This window comes from Oncorhynchus nerka, linkage group LG4 (genome assembly GCF_034236695.1).
Source record: "Oncorhynchus nerka isolate Pitt River linkage group LG4, Oner_Uvic_2.0, whole genome shotgun sequence".
NCBI classification, from domain to species: domain Eukaryota; kingdom Metazoa; phylum Chordata; class Actinopteri; order Salmoniformes; family Salmonidae; genus Oncorhynchus; species Oncorhynchus nerka.
The window spans coordinates 45336007-45357926 of record NC_088399.1 but is presented as its reverse complement, the minus strand read 5'-3'; the positions used below and the strand labels follow the sequence as shown (position 1 = coordinate 45357926).

At 42.4% G+C, this 21920-nt stretch overlaps 2 protein-coding genes and 1 pseudogene across 3 annotated transcripts; all 3 read left to right on the top strand.

Moving 5' to 3' along the window:
* The first annotated feature begins 1300 nt into the window (after nt 1–1300).
* On the top strand, nt 1301–2530 carry LOC135571412 (hydroxycarboxylic acid receptor 3-like; annotated as a pseudogene).
* A 2171-nt stretch (nt 2531–4701) lies between these two features.
* On the top strand, nt 4702–21058 carry LOC115126394 (density-regulated protein-like). 2 transcript variants are annotated; one of them, XM_065017592.1, is made up of 7 exons: nt 4702–5151; nt 8367–8485; nt 8764–8870; nt 9007–9094; nt 17892–18387; nt 18535–18615; nt 20741–21058. In XM_065017592.1, the coding sequence occupies exons 2-5, from the start codon at nt 8377–8379 to the stop codon at nt 17900–17902; spliced, it is 315 nt and encodes a 104-aa protein (XP_064873664.1). In that variant the 5' UTR covers nt 4702–5151; nt 8367–8376; the 3' UTR covers nt 17903–18387; nt 18535–18615; nt 20741–21058. The 2 variants fall into 2 exon arrangements, with proteins under 2 accessions (XP_064873664.1, XP_064873665.1); XM_065017593.1 differs by having other exon boundaries at nt 4703–5151; nt 8764–8868; nt 9014–9094.
* Nucleotides 9116–14951, top strand: LOC115126385 (hydroxycarboxylic acid receptor 2-like). Its single transcript, XM_065017587.1, has one exon. It carries the CDS (start codon nt 12657–12659, stop codon nt 13737–13739), a length of 1083 nt encoding a protein of 360 aa, XP_064873659.1. The 5' UTR covers nt 9116–12656; the 3' UTR covers nt 13740–14951.
* Nucleotides 21059–21920: the final 862 nt, after the last annotated feature.

Below are 21920 nucleotides of genomic sequence, written 5' to 3'. Positions count from 1 at the left end.
TAGGGTAATAAATGTCACTCATTCACTTGCTCATTCTTTAGTCCTTCTTTCAGACCTCTCTCTTCATCATCCCACTCTGTAAGTACATCTCACTGTACTGTCTGCAATGTATGTTCAACTGCCATTGTATTATTTCATTTAATGAGACCCATTTAAGGTATTTATATTCTGTGGGAAACAATGAACACAGTGACATGCTTGGAAATATGCATTATGGTGATATTATTATAGGAAATTGGGCTGCACATAATCAGGTAGTTCACATTTTCTGAAAGGATTTGAAATCACATCTACCAGGATCTATTTGTCTAACTATTGGATAAGGCTCACTGGCATCTCAAGATGCAACAGATGGATGGTGTTTCCCTCAAACCAGCGACTCTCCTAGCACAATGATAAAGAATAGATAAGAGTCCGAGATTACCTCCCTTTAAAACTGCTTCGTTAGGCATATTTTCTTCCAATTTGTGCCTACTGAACCAGACCAGGTGTCGTGACCTTTAAGTTAACTGTATTCTGGGAACCCTTGCACTCCCTTATATATCCACGAGTATGATCTTTCCACCAGCATAATAGTTTTATAATGAATCATCAATCATTGTTCCTTGTCAATCATTTATTGGTGAAATCAGCAGTCAGACTATCTTCTTTAAATAAACCAAACCTTTATTAATGCAATTGCAGAGAGAAGTTAACAATGGAAGCACAGCATGCATGTTTCACAGTAAGTTCTGCAACCAACCAAAGGGCACAGCTGATTTATATACTTTGATCACTTCCCTGATGGTGTGATCATCTACTTCAGTGTATATGTGCTGCAATAAGCTGAGGTAACCTAGTACAGTACATTTTCTTAATTCATTAGCATTGACCACTTTACACAAGATCAAAATGTCAAAATGAGACTTGTTACTTCCCTTTATCTAGTTTTGGTCTGACTCACACCCAGCCTGCAGGTTAAGGGCTTAACCGCAAAGATGAAAATAGATAGCTTGTGCAAAGTATAGTGTCAGAGTTCAGACACATAGCAACAGTACAATAGTGAGACAAGCATATGAATCTTAAGGTCCCTTAATCAATAATGGGGAGGGTCTTTGGGACCCTACACCCCATAATCCCTGGGCTGTTGGTGTCCTCACTCAGAGCCATCTGCCTACAGATCTCCATAAGAGAACACACTGCACACCCACACACACTCTCCACATTGTTGGCACCGGAAGATCGTTTGCATGACTGCAAACAATAAAATCCCGGTCAAATGTAGGAGATGCCTAGACAACACTATCAATATTGACTATTTTCAGAGAGGAGAAAAGCAGCACACAGACAGTCTCTCCTGTTAAAAGCGTATCGTTTGACCCATGGCAAACTTCACTACTACAGAAGATGACTGCTGCGCCTTTGAGTCTCCCATCCTGGACCATGTCCTGCCTCCCATCCTGGTGCTGGAGTTCATGTTTGGGCTGATGGGGAATGTTATGGCTCTGTGGATGTTTATTTTCCACATGGACACCTGGAAGCCCAACTCTGTCTACCTCACACAGTTGGCGGTTGCCGACTCCATCGTCCTGTTCTGGCTTCCATTCAGAGCCGACTACTACCGACGCGGGAGCACTGGATCCATGGTGATGCCATGTGCCGGATTATGCTGTTCATGTTGACGGCCAACCGCAGCGCTGGCATCTTCTTCCTCACTGCAGTGGCTGTCGACCGTTACCTCAAGATCGTTCACCCCATGAACAAGATCAACCGGATGGGCCTGAATTATGCTCTGTGGGTGTCTCTGGGCCTGTGGGGGATGATCATCGCTGCAACCGGGTACCTGCTGACCAACAAACACTTATTCTACCGCAACAACCAGACACAGTGCGAGAGCTTCAACATCTGCATGGGCTTCAGCCCGCTGTCTACGTGGCACAACACCTTATACGTGACCCAGTTCTTCTTGCCCACTGCCATTGTCACCTTCTGCACGGTCTGTATCACCTGGCAGCTGAAGAACAAGACGATCGACACTGGGGGGAAGATCAAACGTGCGGTGCAGTTTGTCATGGCCGTGGCACTCATCTTCATCATTTGCTTCTTCCCCAGTACAGTGTCTCGGATCGCTGTGTGGATCCTCAAGGCCTGGTACAACGAGTGCCATTATTTCAAAGAGGCCAGTTTGGCGTTCTACACCTCTGTGTGTTTCACCTACTTCAACAGCGTGCTGAACCCCATCGTGTACTACTTCTCCAGCTCTGCCTTTAGTGGGAACTTCCAGAAGCTGTTCAACAGACTGCTGGGGAGGAAAGAGGAGGAGGTGCCGCCAGCCTCGCCTGAGACTGGGACCGAGATCAGCAGTGCAAATACAGTGTCAGGGAGGAGTAGTAACTTCCAATCACAGGTCCAGGGTGAGGGCCTGTACTCGCAAAGCGTCTCAGACTTATTCATTGTGATGTAAAATACAAAACTGATCCTAGATCAGCACTCCTAGACTTACTCTGAGACGCTTTTATGAAAAGGTACCCAGGAGAACAAAATACATGACTTTTTTCTTCTTCTACTCTAGTGGAATATGGTGTGTTCTAAAGAATATTAACCAGATGTGAAGGAAGTCAAGGAAGTTGGAGATAGTTGTCTGTTAGATACGAATTTTAACATTTTTATGTTATGTTGATGTTCTATAGCTAAAAGTAGAAATTCATTAATTGGTTCGCTCAATTAAGAATTTGTTTGCAGTATAACAGTGGAATCTTTAATGTAATATTTCATATTTACAATACTTTGTCTTTGAGTTTTGTGTATTTGCTGGTGATTCAAGTAAATTCCTTGTGAACTAGAAAAGTACATTTCCTAAAGAAAAAGCTTGTCTTAAAGTATTTTTGGTTGTGAAATAAGTTATAGTAGTGATAGTGACTGGTTATAGTTGAAAAAGTAGGCAGATTTGATTTGATTATTTGATAGAATAGGATAGCCTGAACATGTGAAGTTGGTTCGGTGTCTCTAGCTTGAACAGTTCAAGAGTTACTATTAGTGTTGGTGGTTATTTTATACTAATGTTAGTTGTTTTAATGTTTGTAGATGAAATTGTTAAAAAGCAGTAGCTTTTAAATTGTCTACCACTGTGTTCTTATGGTTGGCATTGAATCCATTAAGTGTTATGCTAACTTATGCAAATCAAAATAGTTCATAAAGGGTTATAGGAAATTTGACGTTAGGATAGCCTGAATGTTTTAAAGCTGTTGTAGCTTCATTGGTTTAGGAGCAGGACCGTTTTGAATAGCTACCACTGTATTACTATGTTTCTCATTCAAAACAATGTTAATTTATGCATATTTTTTATTGTTATAGTTCAAAAAGTATAGATAGGTGGAAAGATTGTTTTGATTGAAAACATGAGAAAGTTAATTTAGTGTCTCTAGCTTTAACAGAAAGTTAATTTAGTGTCTCTAGCTTTAACAGTTCAAGAGTAAATATTACTGTTGGTGGGTTATTTTATGACAATGAAAATTGATTTAAATAGTTATAATGTATAAAGTAATTTTTTTTTAGTTGTTTCAATGTTTGTAGCTGAAATGGTGAAAGCGCAGTAGCATTTAAAATGTCTACCACTGTGTTGTTGTTTGACTTTAAAAACATTACAGTTTATGCAAATGTATGCAAATTAAAAAAATATATATTTGATAAAAGTTTTAGAGAGCAGTTCTTCCACTGTCAGGAGAAATGGTAATGCATATTAAGATGGTTTCTGTGGAGGTTGAATTGCTAAAAGGCTCATGGTTTTTGACATTTTTTTGTGCTCTTTGAAACCAGCAACTGACGGTAAAAACAGACTTCTCAAAAGAAGTGGAAACATTCATAGCCAATTGGCACTACATCAATAAACAAATAGTTTTGTGGGAGAAAATAGAATGTCTACATTGCACAGTAATATTGCTCTCTCACATATCTCATGGTTTATTTTAGGGATGAGGAGACTATGATTCCTTTGTATAAGGGAGTCATGAAATCTGAAGACACGTTACATTAGCCAAGACACATTAAAGCAATCATATTCACTGTTTAAAACATTAACTTCATCACTGAACAGGTGTGTGAATCGTCTTTATTTGCTTTTTTTGTTATTTCACTGCTATGCCTGAATTTGACCCAAATCCAACTAGGCAGCCTGCAGTGTTGAGGAGCGGTTGGATGAAACCAATCCCATGTCAAGAATAACTCTCAACCTTGCCAGCCCGCTCTTAATTTTTATTCAGTTTGACTTGCCATAAGTTCTGTGTCTGAACTGTGCATAATACATCTAGAGTGGTCTTTCCTTCAGCAAGCACACTAATTCATTGTGATTTCCACAAACCAATGATTCAAGTAGATTATTTCCAGAGAGATTATTTTCATTGAAAGATGTCAAATACACTGATTTTCCAAGTGAGACAAATGTGTTTTGTGAGGTTGTCTATGGTTTAGTAAGTACACTGGCAATGTGTTTGCATAAAAGCAAATGTGAATACATGTTGTTCTATAACATGTACAATATGATTTTAATTATCACTGTATATATATATATATATATATATATATATATATAAACGTTTGATTATATTTGGCCAATGTTTAGTTATGCCAATACCGCAGTTGGTGGGTGGATGGAGAACGTTCAGACAGACGAGAGAAAGAGAGGATGCTTCGCAGGTGACGTCACAGTCTGGCGCTGGGAAGGGCAGGCTGCTCGAGGAAACTGGCTGGGCAGGGTAGCTCTGTGAAATCAGCGTCTTTTAGCAACATTAAGCGGTATTAACAGGTCTAAAACGTTTCAAAATAAAAGTATTCCGTTTACTTGAAAACAATACCACACAGTATATTTTGGTTGAGCAGCTAGCAAATCAAATTGTATTTGTTACATGCTTTGTAAACCAAGACAAAAAAGACAAGGCCGATGGTAAAGTCTACTTCTGGAGAAACCCTGACAAAAGAGGTCCTGCTCCCCCTCTCCAAGACAGACGCAGGAGGGATGCCGCTTACTTCTATCCACCCTTGTCTGATCAACGCTCTACAACCAGCGCCTCATCGGCTTCCAGCGGTAGTTCTTTTATTCAACGAGAGACTGGACGGACGGAAGGGCGGAGGAGGCCGCAGGCACACGCGCATCGATGAGATGTCGCACCCGACGGGGTAAGAAGAAACGAATATCAGAGGCAGGGGAGACCGTTCACACGGTCCCAGAACCCACGGGACTGAGTGTCTTTAAGATATTGAGCCCTGCCCATGTCTCTTTGCTTAATAAAGGGTTATCTTTTGTGCCTACAACTCAGTGCAACGATTTTGATGTTAAGGTAGACATGTTTAAGTTTTTCAGAAACATCCGTTTAAGGGAATACTTTAGCTCCCCTAATTCTGACACTTCTATTGAACCAGTAGGTTTCTCTCCTGCACATACTCCGACTCCTTTTAGAAGCAAGAGTTATTTTATACCTCCAGCCAATCGCAATCACTCTATCGAGACATATTCCAGACTTGTGGAAAATGATGTTGGACTTCTCCTTAAGAATAAACAGGGATTCAAATCTTTCCATCATTTGCCCAAGAATGAAAAACAAGCTTTGCTTGATTTACAATCTGATATGTCAGTCCTTATTCGTCCTGCTGATAAGGGTGGGTCGGTTGTACTCATGGATAGGACAGCTTATGTACATGAGTGTCATAGACAGCTGCTTGACAACACTTTTTACAAGAAACTCAGAAGTGACCCCACTTCCCAATTTCAGAATACTATCTTGTCTGTCCTAGATGGGTATTTAAGTTCTGGTCAGATAACCAAAAAAGAACATGCTTTTTTGGCTATTCAACACCCTAAAATTGCCACTTTCTATACTTTGCCGAAATTACACAAGAATGCTACACAACCTCCAGGGCGCCCTATTGTAGCGGGCATTGATGCCGTAAACGGCCCCTCTATCTACTTTTGTTGACTTTTTTATTAGACCACTCGCAGAACAGCTACCCTCCTTTGTAAAGGACACCAGCAGTATGATCTCAGAACAGCTCCCCTCCTTTGTAAAGGACACCAGCAGTATGATCTCAGAACAGCTACCCTCCTTTGTAAAGGACACCAGCAGTATGATCTCTATCATTGAATCTCTTGATCCTCTCCCTGAGAATACCTTGTTAGTTACTTTTGATGTTGAGTCATTATACACTAATATTCCACACGAGGGCGGTATGGAAGCTATGGAACATTTTCTTCTGCAACGTGACCCTAATGAACTACCTTCCAGTGCATGCATTGTAACATCCACTTCTTGGAGGCAGGCCACTCGATTTCGTCTCTGCGTTATATTGGCATCGAACATGTCACCCTCCCTAGGAGAGGGGGTGACCTTGATAATTTATTGTTAAAACGAGAGGCTGCCTGGATCTTTAATTTAAAGACCCTTGCGCCCTTCGGTCTCAACGTAGACTTTGATCTGAAGCCATTCTTGTGATTATTGTGACTTTGCCATTGTAATTGTGTGCAAACTTGTATAGTCAAATGAATCTATGACCGTATGCTATCCACTTGTTTGTATGCTGTTCTTTGTATGACATTTTAATATTTGATTATTAACCAATGATATTAGGCCACTCCTGACCATGATTACAGACACCTGTGTCTTTTGACACTATATAAACGAGTCATCCCGCAGTGTTTGTGATTATACCCTGATGAAGACAGCTTGGCTGTCGAAACGTTGGTATTACATTTTTTGCATCTGAACTCCAAGAGTGTGTGGCTCTCTTTTATTTTCGACATGCTTTGTAAACAACAGGTGTGAACTAACCGTGAAATGCTTACTAATGGGCCCTTCCCAACAATGCAGAGAGAAAGAAAATAGAGCAATATTAGAAAAGTAAAACACGTAATAATAAAAACACAATGAGTAATGAATGATGACTTGGCTATACAAAAGGGGTACCAGTACCGAGTGGATGTGCGGGGGTATGAGGTGTGCGGGGGTATGAGATACAGCTTCGCAGACTCTTGGCATTCTCTCAACCAGCTTCAGGAGGTAGTCACCTGGAATGTATTTCAAATAACAGGTGTTCCTTGTTAAAAATGTATTTGTGGAATTACTTTCCTTCTTAATGCATTTGAGCCAATCAGTTGTGACAAGTTAGGAGGGGTACACAGAAGATAGCCCTATCTGGTAAAAGACCAAGTCCATATTACGGCAAGAACAGCTCAAATAAGCTAAGAATAATGACAGTCCACCATTACTTTAATACATGAATGTCAGTCAATACGGAAAATCTATAGAACTTTGAACGTTTCTTCAAGTGAAGTCGCAAAACCCATCAAGCGCCATGATGAAACTGGCTCTCATGAGGACCGCTACAGGAAAGGAAGAACCTTGAAGACAATAAGTTCATTAGTGTTACCAGCCTCAGAAAACGACAATTAACTGCACCTCAGATTGCAGCCCAAATAAATGCTTCACAGAGTTCAAGTAACAGACACATCTCAACATCAACTGTTGAGAGGAGACTGCGTGAATCAGGCCTTCATGGTCAAATTGCAAACTTCGAAACCACCTCTAAAGGACACCAATGAGAAGAAGAGACTTGCTTGGCCAAGAAATATGAGCAATGGACATTAGACCGGTGGAAATCTGTCGTTCAGTTTGATTAGTCCAAATTGGAGACTTTTGGTTCCAACCGGCGTGTCTTTGTGAGACGCAGAGTAGGTGAACGGATGATCTCCGCATGTGTGGTTCCCACAGTAAAGCATGGAGGAGGAGGTGTGATGGTGTGGGGGTGCTTTGCTGGTGACACTGTCTATGATTTATTTAGAATTCAAGGCACACTTAACCAGCATGGATACCACAGCATTCTACAGCGATACGCCATCCCATCTGGTTGTGCTTAGTGGGACTATCATTTGTTTTTTAACAGGACAATGACCCAAAGCAAACTAACCAGCCAACATGTGCTCAACATATGTGGGAACTTCTTCAAGACTGTTGGAAAGGGCTTCCGGTGACGCAATTTAGGAAATGGCTGCCTAGTTTTTCATACTGCACATCGGTTGGGTATTTCCCCCCATAAATTCAAGTATTTACTATGAGCATTATAATAACTTACTGGCCTTCTGCCCCTGAACAAGGCTGTTAACCTACTGTTCCTAGGCTGTCATTGAAAATAAGAATTTGTTCTTAACTGACTTGCCTAGTTAAATAAAGGTAATATAAGGATCTGTTTTTAGTGCTTTGACAATGCGAGTTTGCTGTCCTCAGACCAATCCATTGTCGAGGGTCCAGGATCCAAGTTGTCTGGTGAAAGGCTGATTCTCACTTTTTGTTCGATTTGAAGGTATACTTTATCCAATTAACCTTTTTTCCCTCTGTGTTCAGATAATCTGTAATGGCTACTACTGAGAATGCAGAGACGTGTTCACCAGAAAACAAAGGAGGCCATCATGGGAGTGCTGCCCCAGACACAAAGTGCCCAAAGAAAGTCCAGTATTGTGGCGGTAAGAACTACTGGGCATTTTCCAAAATGGCACCCTATTCCCTATTCTTCACGGACCTCCCGGTCGCGGCCGGTTGCGACAGAGCCTGGGCGGGAACCCAGAGTCTCTCGTGGCATAGCTGGCGCTGCAGTACAGCGCCCTTAACCACTGCCCCACCCAGGAGGCCCAATGGCACCCTATTCTAGTGATCTATACATGCTCTTGGCCAATTCCTAAAACATTTATTTGCGGTATCACATGATTGTCAAGGTCTAACACCTCTGTTGTTGGTTTTCCAGTGTGCTCCTTGCCAACAGAGTACTGTGAGTACATGCCTGAGCCATCCAAATGCAGGCAGTGGCTGGAGAAGAACTTCCCAGATGTGTTTGCCAGGATGAGTGTAGGTGAGTTTCATCAGACAGTCTCTCTGTCTTTCTTTCTCTCTCTGTTTCCTATCAGGAAGATGGGCAATAATACTCTGGAGGTGGGCAATAATGAATGATGTCTTATTAAAAACACTTTTTTTCTTATGCCTTACTGGTCCGGTAGGAAATGCTTCCAAGCAGGACACTGGCGGTGTAGAGGTGCCCCTTGTTGGAGAGGAGGATGAAAAGAAGAAGCAGAAGAGAGGTCTGAGTTCCTCTTCATTTTGATTTCTTGAATGCATCCTTCCTCAAATCCTAAACCAGTGTTTTCCAGCACGACCTTCAGGGACCCCCCAGCCTTTACACATTTGCTTCAATGGCACTGGAGGGGATGGCTGCCGTTTTACGGGCTTCTCACCAACTGTGCTAATTTGGGTGTTTGTCGCATTGTTTAACTTATTTTGTACATGATGTTGCTGCTACTGTGTCTTGTGACCAAAAAGAGCTTCTGGATATTAGAATCCCGATTACTCAATTCGAACTGGACAAAGATTTTTTATTTAATGAGTCCGACTACTACTACTACTACTACTTTGAGACCAGGCACAAATCCCCGTGATTCACGTGAAGAAAATACGGAAATACAGGGAGCTGAGATTGGGGTGCCTTGTGAGAATTTGTCGGCGAGTGGGTGACCCACCTCTACCATTCGTTCAATTATTCAACGTGAAATTATTGGAGAATAAAGAGGATGATCTTCGTTCGAGACTATCCGGCAAAGGGACATTAAACTGTAATATCTTATGTTTCACCGAGTCGTGGTTGAACGACAACACGGATATTATATAATTGGCTGGGTTTTCTGTGCATCGGCAGGACAGAACAGCTACATCTGGTAAGACAAGGGGTGGGGGTGTGTCTATTTGTCAATAACAGCTGGTGCGCGATGTCTATTGCTCGCTTGAGGTAGAATACCTCATGATAAGCTGTAGACCACTCTATCTACCGAGAGTTAATATTTTTCGTAGCCATCTATTTACCATCACAAACTGATGCTGGCACTAAGACCGCACTCAACGAGCTGTAAAAGCAAACAAGAAAATACTCATCCAGAAGCAGTGCTCCTAGTGGCCCGGAACTTTAATGCAGTGAAACTTAAATCCATTTTACCTCATTTCTACCATCATGTTACATGTGGAACCAGAGGGGGGGGGAACTAGGTACCTTTACTGCAGACACAGAGACGCGTACAAAGCTCTCCCTCCATTTGGCAAATCTGATCATAATTATATTCTCCTGATTCCTGTTCAATGTTGTCTACACAGTGATCGTACGTACGTATCCCAACCAGAAGCCATGGATTACAGGCAACATCCGCACCGAGCTAAAGGCTAGAGCTGCCACTTTCAAGGAGTGGGACACTAATCCGGATGCTATTAAGAAATCCCATTATGCCCTCAGGTGACACATCAAACAGGCAAAGTGTCAATTCAGGACAAAGATTGAATCTTACTACACTGGCTCTGATGCTTGTCAGATGTGGCAGGGTTTGTAAACTATTACGGACTACAAAGGGAAACCCAGCAATGAGCTGCCCAGCAACGTGAGTTTACCAGATGAGCTAAATGCCTTTTTATTTTCCGTTTTCCAATGTGAGCAAGACCTTTTAAACAGGTCAACATTCACAAGGCCGCGGGGTAATTCAGACAGATTACCAGGACATGTACTCAGAGCATGCGCGGACCAACTGGAAAGTGTCTTCACTGACACTGACAATCTGTAATACCTACATGCTTCTAGCAGACCTCCATAGTCCTTGAGCCCAAGAATACGAAGGTCACCTAACTAAATGACTACCGCCGTACCACTCATGCCGGTAGTGCTTTGAAATGCTGGTCATGGCTCACATCAACACCATCCCGGGGTGCGTGCTTAGTCCCATCCTCTACTCCCAGTTCAAGCACGACTCCAACACCATCATTAAGTTTGCTGATTACACAACAGTGGTAGGCTTGATAACCGCCAACGATGATACAGCCTATACGGAGGAGGTCAGAGACCTGGCAGTGGCGTGCCAGGACAACAACCTCTCCCTCAACATGAGCAAGACAAAGGAGCTGATCATGGACTACAGGAAAAGGAGGGCCGAACACGCCAAATTCACATCAACGGGGCTGTAGAGGAGCAGGTTGAGAGCTTTGGTGTCCACATCACCAACAAACTCATGGTCCAAACACACCAAGACAATCATGAAGAGGGCACGACAACACCTTTTCCCCCTCAGGAGACTGAAAAGATTTGGCATGAATCCCCAGATCCTCAAAGTTCTACAGCGGCACCATTGAAAGAATCACTGCCTGGTATGGCAACTGCTCTGCATCTGGCTGTATGGTGCTACAGAGGGTAGTGTGTACGGTCCAATACATCACTGGGGCCAAGCTTCCTGCCATCCAGGACCTATATACTAGGCGGTGTCAGAGGAAGACCCAGTCACCCAGGTCATAGACTGTTCTCTCTGCTGCCGCACGGCATGCGGTACCGGAGCGCCAAGTCTAGGGACTTGGCCACTCCCTTTTAGTATTTTTCAGTTCTTTTCAATTCTCAGTTCTTATATTCTGTGGGAAAGGGACAGGGCCAATGGAACCCAGGGACATGCTTGGAAATATGCATTATGGTGATATTATTATCGGAAATTGGGCTGCACATAATCTGGTAGTTCACATTTTCTGGAAGGATTTGAAATCACATCTACCAGGATCTATTTGTCTAACTATTGGATAAGGCTTACTGGCATCTCAAGATGCAAAAGATGGATGGTGTTTCCCTCAAACCAGCAAATATCCTAGCACAATGATAAAGAATAGATAAGAGTCCGAGATGACCTCCCTTTAAAACTGCTTCGTTAGGCATATTTTCTTCCAATTTGTGCCTACTGAACCAGACCAGGTGTCGTGACCTTTAAGTTAACTGTATTCTGGGAACCCTTGCGCTCCCTTATATACCCACGAGTATGATCTTTCCACCAGCATAATAGTTTTGTAATGACCCCTGTCGGGGTAGGTTCCTTGTTCCTTGTCAATCATTGGCTTATTGGTGAAATCAGCAGTCAGACTATCTTCTTTAAATAAACCAAACCTTTATTAATGCAATTGCAGAGAGAAGTTAACAATGGAAGCACAGCATGCATGTTTCACAGTAAGTTCTGCAACCAACCAAAGGGCGCAGCTGATTATATACTTTGATCACTTCCCTGATGGTGTGATCATCTACTTCAGGGTATATGTGCAGCAATAAGCTGAGGTAACCTAGGACAGTAGCTTCTCTTAATTCATTAGCATTGACAACTTTTCACAAGATCAAAATGTCAAAACCAGACACTTGTTACTTCCCTTTATCTAGTTTCGGTCTGACTCACACCCAGCCTGCAGGTTAAGGCCTTAACCGCAAAGATAGCTTGTACAAAGTATAGTGTCAGAGTTCAGACACTTAGCAACAGTACAATAGTGAGACAAGCATATGAATTTTAAGGTCCCCTTAATCAATAATGGGGAGGGTCTTTGGGACCCTACACGTCATAATCCCTGGGCTGTTGGTGTACTCACTCAGAGCCATCTGCCTACAGAGCTCCATAAGAGATAACACACTGCACACCCACACACACTCTCCACATTGTTGGCACCGGAAGATCGTTTGCATCACCGCAAACAATAAAATCCCTGATTAAATGCAGGAGGTGCCTAGACAACACTATCAACATTGACTATTTTCAGAGAGGAGCAAAGCAGCACACAGACGGTCTCTCCTGTTAAAAGCGTATCGTTTGACCCATGGCAAACTTCACTACTACAGAAGATGACTGCTGCGCCTTTGAGTCTCCCATCCTGGACCATGTCCTGCCTCCCATCCTGGTGCTGGAGTTCATGTTTGGGCTAATGGGGAATGTTGTGGCTCTGTGGATGTTTATTTTCCACATGGACACCTGGAAGCCCAACTCTGTCTACCTCACACAGCTGGCCGTTGCCGACTCCATCGTCCTGTTCTGTCTTCCATTCAGAGCCGACTACTACCGACGCGGCAAGCACTGGATCCATGGTGATGCCATGTGCCGGATTATGCTGTTCATGTTGACGGCCAACCGCGGCGCTGGCATCTTCTTCCTCACTGCAGTGGCTGTCGACCGTTACCTCAAGATCGTTCACCCCATGAACAAGATCAACCGGATGGGCCTGAATTATGCTCTGTGGGTGTCTCTGGGCCTGTGGGGGATGATCATCGCTGCAACCGGGTACCTGCTGACCAACAAACACTTATTCTACCGCAACAACCAGACACAGTGCGAGAGCTTCAACATCTGCATGGGCTTCAGCCCGCTGTCTATGTGGCACAACACCTTATACGTGACCCAGTTCTTCTTGCCCACTGCCATTGTCACCTTCTGCACGGTCTGCATCACCTGGCAGCTGAAGAACAAGACGATCGACACTGGGGGGAAGATCAAACGTGCGGTGCAGTTTGTCATGGCCGTGGCACTCATCTTCATCATTTGCTTCTTCCCCAGTACAGTGTCTCGGATCGCTGTGTGGATCCTCAAGGCCTGGTACAACGAGTGCCATTATTTCAAAGAGGCCAGTTTGGCGTTCTACACCTCTGTGTGTTTCACCTACTTCAACAGCGTGCTGAACCCCATCGTGTACTACTTCTCCAGCTCTGCCTTTAGTGGGAACTTCCAGAAGCTGTTCAACAGACTGCTGGGGAGGAAAGAGGAGGAGGTACCGCCAGCCTCGCCTGAGACTGGGACCGAGATCAGCAGTGCAAATACAGTGTCAGGGAGGAGTAGTAACTTCCAATCACAGGTCCAGGGTGAGGGCCTGTACTCGCAAAGCGTCTCAGACTTATTCATTGTGATGTAAAATACAAAACTGATCCTAGATCAGCAGTCCTAGGCTTACTCTGAGACGCTTTTATGAAAAGGTACCCAGGAGAACAAAATATCTGACTTTGTGTGATTTTTCTTCTTCTACTCTAGTGGAATATAAGAATATTAACCAGATGTGAAGGAAGTCAAAGAAGTTGGAGATAGTTGTCTGTTAGATGTGAATCTTAACATTTTTATGTTATGTTGATGTTCTATAGCTAAAAGTAGAAATTCAGTGGAATCTTTAATTTCATATTTACAATACTTTGTCTTTGAGTTTTGTATATTTGCTGGTGATTCAAGTAAATTCCTTGTGAACTAGAAAAGTACATTTCCTAAAGAAAATGTGTGTGCTTGCTAGCTTGTCTTAAAGTATTTATGGTTGTGAAATAAGTTATAGTAGTGATAGTGACTGCAGTAGCAATGATAGTGACTGGTTATAGTTGAAAAAGTAGGCAGATTTTATTTGATTATTTGATAGAATAGGATAGCCTGAACATGTGAAGTTGGTTCGGTGTCTCTAGCTTGAACAGTTCAAGAGTTACTATTAGTGTTGGTGGTTATTTTATACTAATGTTAGTTGTTTTAATGTTTGTAGATGAAATTGTTAAAAAGCAGTAGCTTTTAAATTGTCTACCACTGTGTTCTTATGGTTGGCATTGAATACATGAAGTGTTATGCTAATTTATGCAAATCAAAATAGTTCATAAAGGGTTATAGGAAATTTGACGTTAGGATAGCCTGAATGTTTTAAAGCTGTTGTAGCTTCATTGGTTTAGGAGCAGGAACGTTTTGAATAGCTACCACTGTATTACTATGTTTCTCATTCAAAACAATGTTAATTTATGCATATTTTTTATTGTTATAGTTCAAAAAGTATAGATAGGTGGAAAGATTGTTTTGATTGATAACATGAGAAAGTTAATTTAGTGTCTCTAGCTTTAACAGAAAGTTAATTTAGTGTCTCTAGCTTTAACAGTTCAAGAGTAAATCTTACTGTTGGTGGGTTATTTTATGATAATGAAAAATTATTTAAATAAGTTATAATGTATAAAGTAAAAAAATGTTAGTTCTTTCAATGTTTGTAGCTGAAATGGTGAAAGCGCAGTAGCATTTAAAATGTCTACCACTGTGTTGTTGTTTGACTTTAAAAACATTACAGTTTATGCAAATGTATGCAAATTAAAATAAATTATATTTGATAAAAGTTTTAGAGAGCAGTTCTTCCACTGTCGGGAGAAATGGTAATGCATATTAAGATGGTTTCTGTGGAGGTTGAATTGCTAAAAGGCTCATGGTTTTTGACATTTTTTGTGCTCTTTGAAACCAGCAACTGACGGTAAAAACAGACTTCTCAAAAGAAGTGGAAACATTCATAGCCAATTGGCACTACATCAATAAACAAATAGTTTTGTGGGAGAAAATAGAATGTCTACATTGCACAGTAATATTGCTCTCTCACATATCTCATGGTTTATTTTAGGGATGAGGAGACTATGATTCCTTTGTATAAGGGAGTCATGAAATCTGAAGACACGTTACATTAGCCAAGACACATTAAAGCAATCATATTCACTGTTTAAAACATTAACTTCATCACTGAACAGGTGTGTGAATCGTCTTTATTGGCTTTTTTTGTTATTTCACTGCTATGCCTGAATTTGACCCAAATCCAACTAGGCAGCCTGCAGTGTTGAGGAGCGGTTGGATGAAACCAATCCCATGTCAAGAATAACTCAACCTTGCCAGCCCGCTCTTAATTTTTATTCAGTTTGACTTGCCATAAGTTTTGTGTCTGAACTGTGCATAATACATCTAGAGTGGTCTTTCCTTCAGCAAGCACACTAATTCATTGTGATTTCCACAAACCAATGATTCAAGTAGATTATTTCCAGAGAGATTATTTTCATTGAAAGATGTCAAATACACTGATTTTCCAAGTGAGACAAATGTGTTTTGTGAGGTTGTCTATGGTTTAGTAAGTTCACTGGCAATGTGTTTGCATAAAAGCAAATGTGAATACATGTTGTTCTATAACATTTACAATATGATTTGAATTATCACTGTATATATATATATATAAACGTTTGATTATATTTGGCCAATGTTTAGTTATGCCAATACCTCAGTTGGTGGGTGGATGGAGAACGTTCAGACAGACGAGAGAAAGAGAGGATGCTTCGCAGGTGACGTCACAGTCTGGCGCTGAGAAGGGCAGGCTGCTCGAGAAAACTGGCTGGGCAGGGTAGCTCTGTGAAATCAGCGTCTTTTAGCGGCATTAAGCGGCATTAACATGTCTAAAAACGTTTCAAAATAAAAGTATTCCGTTTACTTGAACACAATACCGCACAGTATATTTTGGTTGAGCAGCTAGCAAATCAAATTGTATTTGTTACATGCTTTGTAGACAACAGGTGTGGACTAACCGTGAAATGCTTACTAATGGGCCCTTCCCAACAATGCAGAGAGAAAGAAAATAGAGCAATATTAGAAAAGTAAAACACGTAATAATAAAAACACAATGAGTAATGAATGATGACTTGGCTATACAAAAGGGGTACCAGTTCCGAGTGGATGTGCGGGGGTATGAGGTGTGCGGGGATATGAGGATACAGCTTCGCAGACTCTTGGCATTCTCTCAACCAGCTTCAGGAGGTAGTCACCTGGAATGTATTTCAAATAACAGGTGTTCCTTGTTAAAAATGTATTTGTGGAATTTCTTTCCTTCTTAATGCATTTGAGCCAATCAGTTGTGACAAGGTAGGAGGGGTACACAGAAGATAGCCCTATCTGGTAAAAGATCAAGTCCATATTACGGCAAGAACAGCTCAAATAAGCTAAGAATAATGACAGTCCACCATTACTTTAAGACATGAATGTCAGTCAATATGGAAAATCTATAAAACTTTGAAAGTTTCTTCAAGTGAAGTCGCAAAACCCATCAAGCGCCATGATGAAACTGGCTCTCATGAGGACCGCTACAGGAAAGGAGGAACCTTGCAGACAATAAGTTCATTAGTGTTACCAGCCTCAGAAATCGACAATTAACTGCACCTCAATTTGCTGCCCAAATAAATGCTTTACAGAGTTCAAGTAACAGACACATCTCAACATCAACTGTTGAGAGGAGACTGCGTGAATCAGGCCTTCATGGTCGAATTGCAAACTTCGAAACCACCTCTAAAGGACACCAATGAGAAGAAGAGACTTGCTTGGCCAAGAAATATGAGCAATGGACATTAGACCGGTGGAAATCTGTGGTTAAGTTTGATTAGTCCAAATTGGAGACTTTTGGTTCCAACCGGCGTGTCTTTGTGAGATGTAGAGTAGGTGAACGGATGATCTCCGCATGTGTGGTTCCCACAGTAAAGCATGGAGGAGGAGTTGTGATGGTGTGGGGGTGCTTTGCTTGTGACACTGTCTATGATTTATTTAGAATTCAAGGCACACTTAACCAGCATGGATACCACAGCATTCTACAGCGATACGCCATCCCATCTGGTTGTGCTTAGTGGGACTATCATTTGTTTTTCAACAGGACAATGACCCAAAGCAAACTAACCAGCCAACATGTGCTCAACATATGTGGGAACTTCTTCAAGACTGTTGGAAAGGGCTTCCGTTGACGCAACTTAGGAAATGGCTGCCTAGTTTTTCGTACTGCACATCGGTTGGGTATTTCCCCCCATAAATTCAAGTATTTACTCTGAACATTATAATAACTTACTGGCCTTCTGCCCCTGAACAAGGCTGTTAACCTACTGTTCCTAGGCTGTCATTGAAAATAAGAATTTGTTCTTAACTGACTTGCCTAGTTAAATAAAGGTAATATAAATAAAAATGTATTGAGTGCAAAGTAACTACAATAGCAGCAGGAGTAGCATCATCAGTCAAATATATTGCAGCAGTTTTCATGGTGAGTTAGGTGTTATGCATTGATTAAAGTGGCAGTCCATGTTCACTGTGACATGGCAGGCCATGACAAGGATCTGTTTTTAGTGCTTTGACAATGCGAGTTTGCTGTCCTCAGACCAATCCATTGTCGAGGGTCCAGGATCCATGTTGTCTGGTGAAAGGCTGATTCTCACTTTTTGTTCGATTTGAAGGTATACTTTATCCAATTAACCTTTTTTCCCTCTGTGTTCAGATCATCTGTAATGGCTACTACTGAGAATGCAGAGACGTGTTCATCAGAAAACAAAGGAGGCCATCATGGGAGTGCTGCCCCAGACACACAGTGCCCAAAGAAAGTCCAGTATTGTGGCGGCAAGAACTACTGGGCATTTTCCGAAATGACACCCTATTCCCTATTCTTCACGGACCTCCCGGTCACGGCCGGTTGCGACAGAGCCTGGGCGCAGAGTCTCTCGTGGCACAGCTGGCGCTGCAGTACAGCGCCCTTAACCACTGCCCCACCCAGGAGGCCCAATGGCACCCTATTCTAGTGATCTATACATGCTCATGGCCAATTCCTAAAACATTGATTTGCGGTATCACATGATTGTCAAGGTCTAACACCTCTGTTGTTAGTTTTCCAGTGTGCTCCTTGCCAACAGAGTACTGTGAGTACATGCCTGAGCCATCCAAATGCAGGCAGTGGCTGGAGAAGAACTTCCCAGATGTGTTTGCCAGGATGAGTGTAGGTGAGTTTCATCAGACAGTCTCTCGGTCTTTCTATCTCTCTCTCTGTTTCCTATCAGGAAGATGGGCAATAATACTCTGGAGGTGGGCAATAATGAATGATGTCTTATTAAAAACACTTTTTTTCTTATGCCTTACTGGTCCGGTAGGAAATGCTTCCAAGCAGGACACTGGCGGTGTAGAGGTGCCCCTTGTTGGAGAGGAGGATGAAAAGAAGAAGCAGAAGAGAGGTCTGAGTTCCTCTTCATTTTGATTTCTTGAATGCAACCTTCCTCAAATCCTAAACCAGTGTATCCCAGCACAACCTTCAGGGACCCCCAGCCTTTACACATTTGCTTCAATGGCACCGGAGGGGATGGCTGCCGTTTACAGGCTCCTAACCAACTGTGTTAATTTGTTTTGTTATTCGCATTGTTTAACGTATTTTGTACATGATGTTGCTGCTACTGTGTCTTGTGACCAAAAAGAGCTTCTGGATATCAGAATCCCGATTACTCAATTCGAACTAGACAAAGATTTTTCTTTAATGAGTCCGACTTCTACTACTTTGAGACCAGGCACAAATCCCCGTCATTCGCGTGAAGAAAATACGGAAATACAGGGAGCTGAGGTTGGGGTGCCTTTGTCAGCGAGTGGGTAACCCACCTCTACCATTCGTTCTATTATTCAACGTGAAATGGAGAATAAACAGGATGATTTTTGTTCGAGACTATCCGAGCAACGGGACATTAAACTGTAATATCTTATGTTTCACTGAGTCGTGGTTGAACGACAACATGGATAATATACAATTGGCTGGGTTTTCTGTGCATCGGCAGGACAGAACAGCTACATCTGGTAAGACAAGGGGTGGGGGTGTGTCTATTTGTCAATAACAGCTGGTGCACGACTTCTATTGCTCGCTTGAGGTAGAATACCTCATGATAATCTGTAGACCACTCTATCTACCGAGAGTTTTCATATTTTTCATAGCCATCTATTTACCACCACAAACTGATGCTGGCACTAAGACCGCACTCAACGAGCTGTATAAGGCCATAAGAAAACAAGAAAATGCTCATCCAGAAGCAGTGCTCCTAGTGGCCAGGTACTTTAATGCAGGGAAACTTAAATCAGTTTTACCTCATTTCTACCAGCATGCGCGGACCAACTGGCAAGTGTCTTCACTGACACTGACAATCTGTAATACCTACATGCTTCTAGCAGACCTCCATAGTCCTTGAGCCCAAGAATGCGAAGGTCACCTAACTAAATGACTACCGCCATACCACTCATTTCGGTAGTGCTTTGAAATGCTGGTCATGGCTCACATAAACACCAAACCCTAGACCCAATTCGTATACCGCCCTAACAGATCCACAGATGACGCAATCGCACTCCACACTGCCCTTTCCCACATGGACAAAATTAACACCTATGTGATAATGCTGTTCATTGACTACAGCTCAATGTTCAACACCACAGTGCCCACAAAGCTCATGACTAAAAAAGGACCATGGGACTAAAATCCTCCCTCTGCAACTGGATCCTGGACTTCCTGACGGGCCGCTCCCAGGTGGTAAGGGTAGACAACAACACATGTCACGCTGATCCTGAACACGGGGAGCCATCAGGGGTGCGTGCTTAGTCCCATCCTGTACTCCCAGTTCAAGCACGACTCCAACACCATCATTAAGTTTGCTGACTACACAACAGTGGTAGGCTTGATAACCGCCAACGATGATACAGCCTATAGGGAGGAGGTCAGAGACCTGGCAGTGGCGTGCCAGGACAACAACCTCTCCCTCAACATGAGCAAGACAAAGGAGCTGATCATGGATACAGGAAAAGGAGGGCCGAACACACCACATTCACATCAACGGGGCTGTAGAGGAGCAGGTTGAGAGCTGCAAGTTCTTTGGTGTCCACATCACCAACAAGCTCATGGTCCAAACACACCAAGACAATCATGAAGAGGGCACGACAACACCTTTTCCCCCTCAGGAGACTGAAAAGATTTGGCATGAGTCCCCAGATCCTCAAAGTTCTACAGCTGCACCATTGAAAGCATCCTGACTGGTTGCATCACTGCCTGGTATGGCAACTGCTCGGCATCTGATTGTATGGTGCTACAGAGGGTAGTGTGTACGGTCCAATACATCACTGGGGTCAAGCTTCCTGCCATCCAGGACCTATATACTAGGCAGTCAGTGTAAGACCCAGTCACCCTAGTCATAGACTGTTCTCTCTGCTACCGCACGGCATGCGGTACCGGAGCGCCAAGTCTAGGTTAGTTACAGGAAATAGACGAGTAGTCTGTGTGTACCTGAATGAGATATATATTACACACACTAACCATCTGTCTTTCCATTGTAGGTGGATGACGACATCATTGAAGATCTTGGAGAAGTCAAGAAGTGAAGACCCGACGTGCACTTTTACTGAAAATGGACGCAACATGTAACAACCTGGCCAAATGTACACATTAACATTAAAAAGGAGTCGTTTTATATCTATTTTATTTACTGTATAGAAACTGTGGACTTGGCCACTCCCTTTTGGCATTTTTCAGTTCTTGATAGCTGCTGCCTGTCTCTCTCAGTCGCCAAAGGTCTGGTCTGATGTGATTCCTTCCCAAACGCTTTTCAATCAGCAAAATTTTAGGGTAATAAATGTCGCTCATTCACTTGCTCATTCTTTAGTCCTTCTTTCAGACCTCTCTCTTCATCATCCCACTCTGTAAGTACATCTCACTGTACTGTCTGCAATGTATGTTCATACTGCCATTGTATTATTTCATTTAATGAGACCCATTTAAGGTATTTATATTCTGTGGGAAAGGGATGGGGCCAATGGAACCCAGGGACATGCTTGGAAATATGCATTATGGTGATATTATTATAGGAAATTGGGCTGCACATAATCAGGTAGTTAACATTTTCTGAAAGAATTAGATATCACATTTACCAGGATCTATTTGTCTAACTATTGGATAAGGCTCACTGGCATCTCAGGATGCAAAACCAGCGACTCTCCTAGCACAATGATAAAGAATAGATAAGAGTCCGAGATGACCTCCCTTTAAAACTGCTTCGTTTGGCACATTTTCTTCCAATTTGTGTCTACTGAACCAGACCAGGTGTCGTGACCAGGTTAAAACCTGTTAGAGCTACTAGTTCCCCTTTGGGAACTCACCCCACCCCCCCTGAGCTGTAATGTGGCTCAGGGAACGCAAGAAATAATCCTAAAAATATTTAACCTCCACAGAATCGCTTGAAAAATGGCTCAAATGAAAGATAAAGAAGTTATTTATCTACCCAGCAAGTCAGATTTCTAAAATGTTTTACGGCGAAAACATAGCACATATTTATGTCCAACCACCACTGCATACATACTTCATTAGCTTAGCCAAGTAGGAAAAAATATGCAATCAACAAACGCAGGATTAAAAGAAAAATCATTTCACTAACCTTTTGAAATCTTCATCAGATGACAGTAATATAACATGTTACACAGTACATTCATTTTTTTTTCAATAATATGCAATATATATCCA

Coding starts and splice junctions, on each gene's coding strand:
- LOC115126394 (XM_065017592.1), top strand. CDS start 8,377: ATGGCTACTACTGAGAATGCAGAGACGTGTTCACCAGAAAACAAAGGA. Junction 8,486..8,763: donor GAAAGTCCAGTATTGTGGCG/GTAAGAACTACT, acceptor TTGGTTTTCCAG/TGTGCTCCTTGCCAACAGAG. Junction 8,871..9,006: donor TTGCCAGGATGAGTGTAGGT/GAGTTTCATCAG, acceptor TGCCTTACTGGT/CCGGTAGGAAATGCTTCCAA.
- LOC115126385 (XM_065017587.1), top strand. CDS start 12,657: ATGGCAAACTTCACTACTACAGAAGATGACTGCTGCGCCTTTGAGTCT.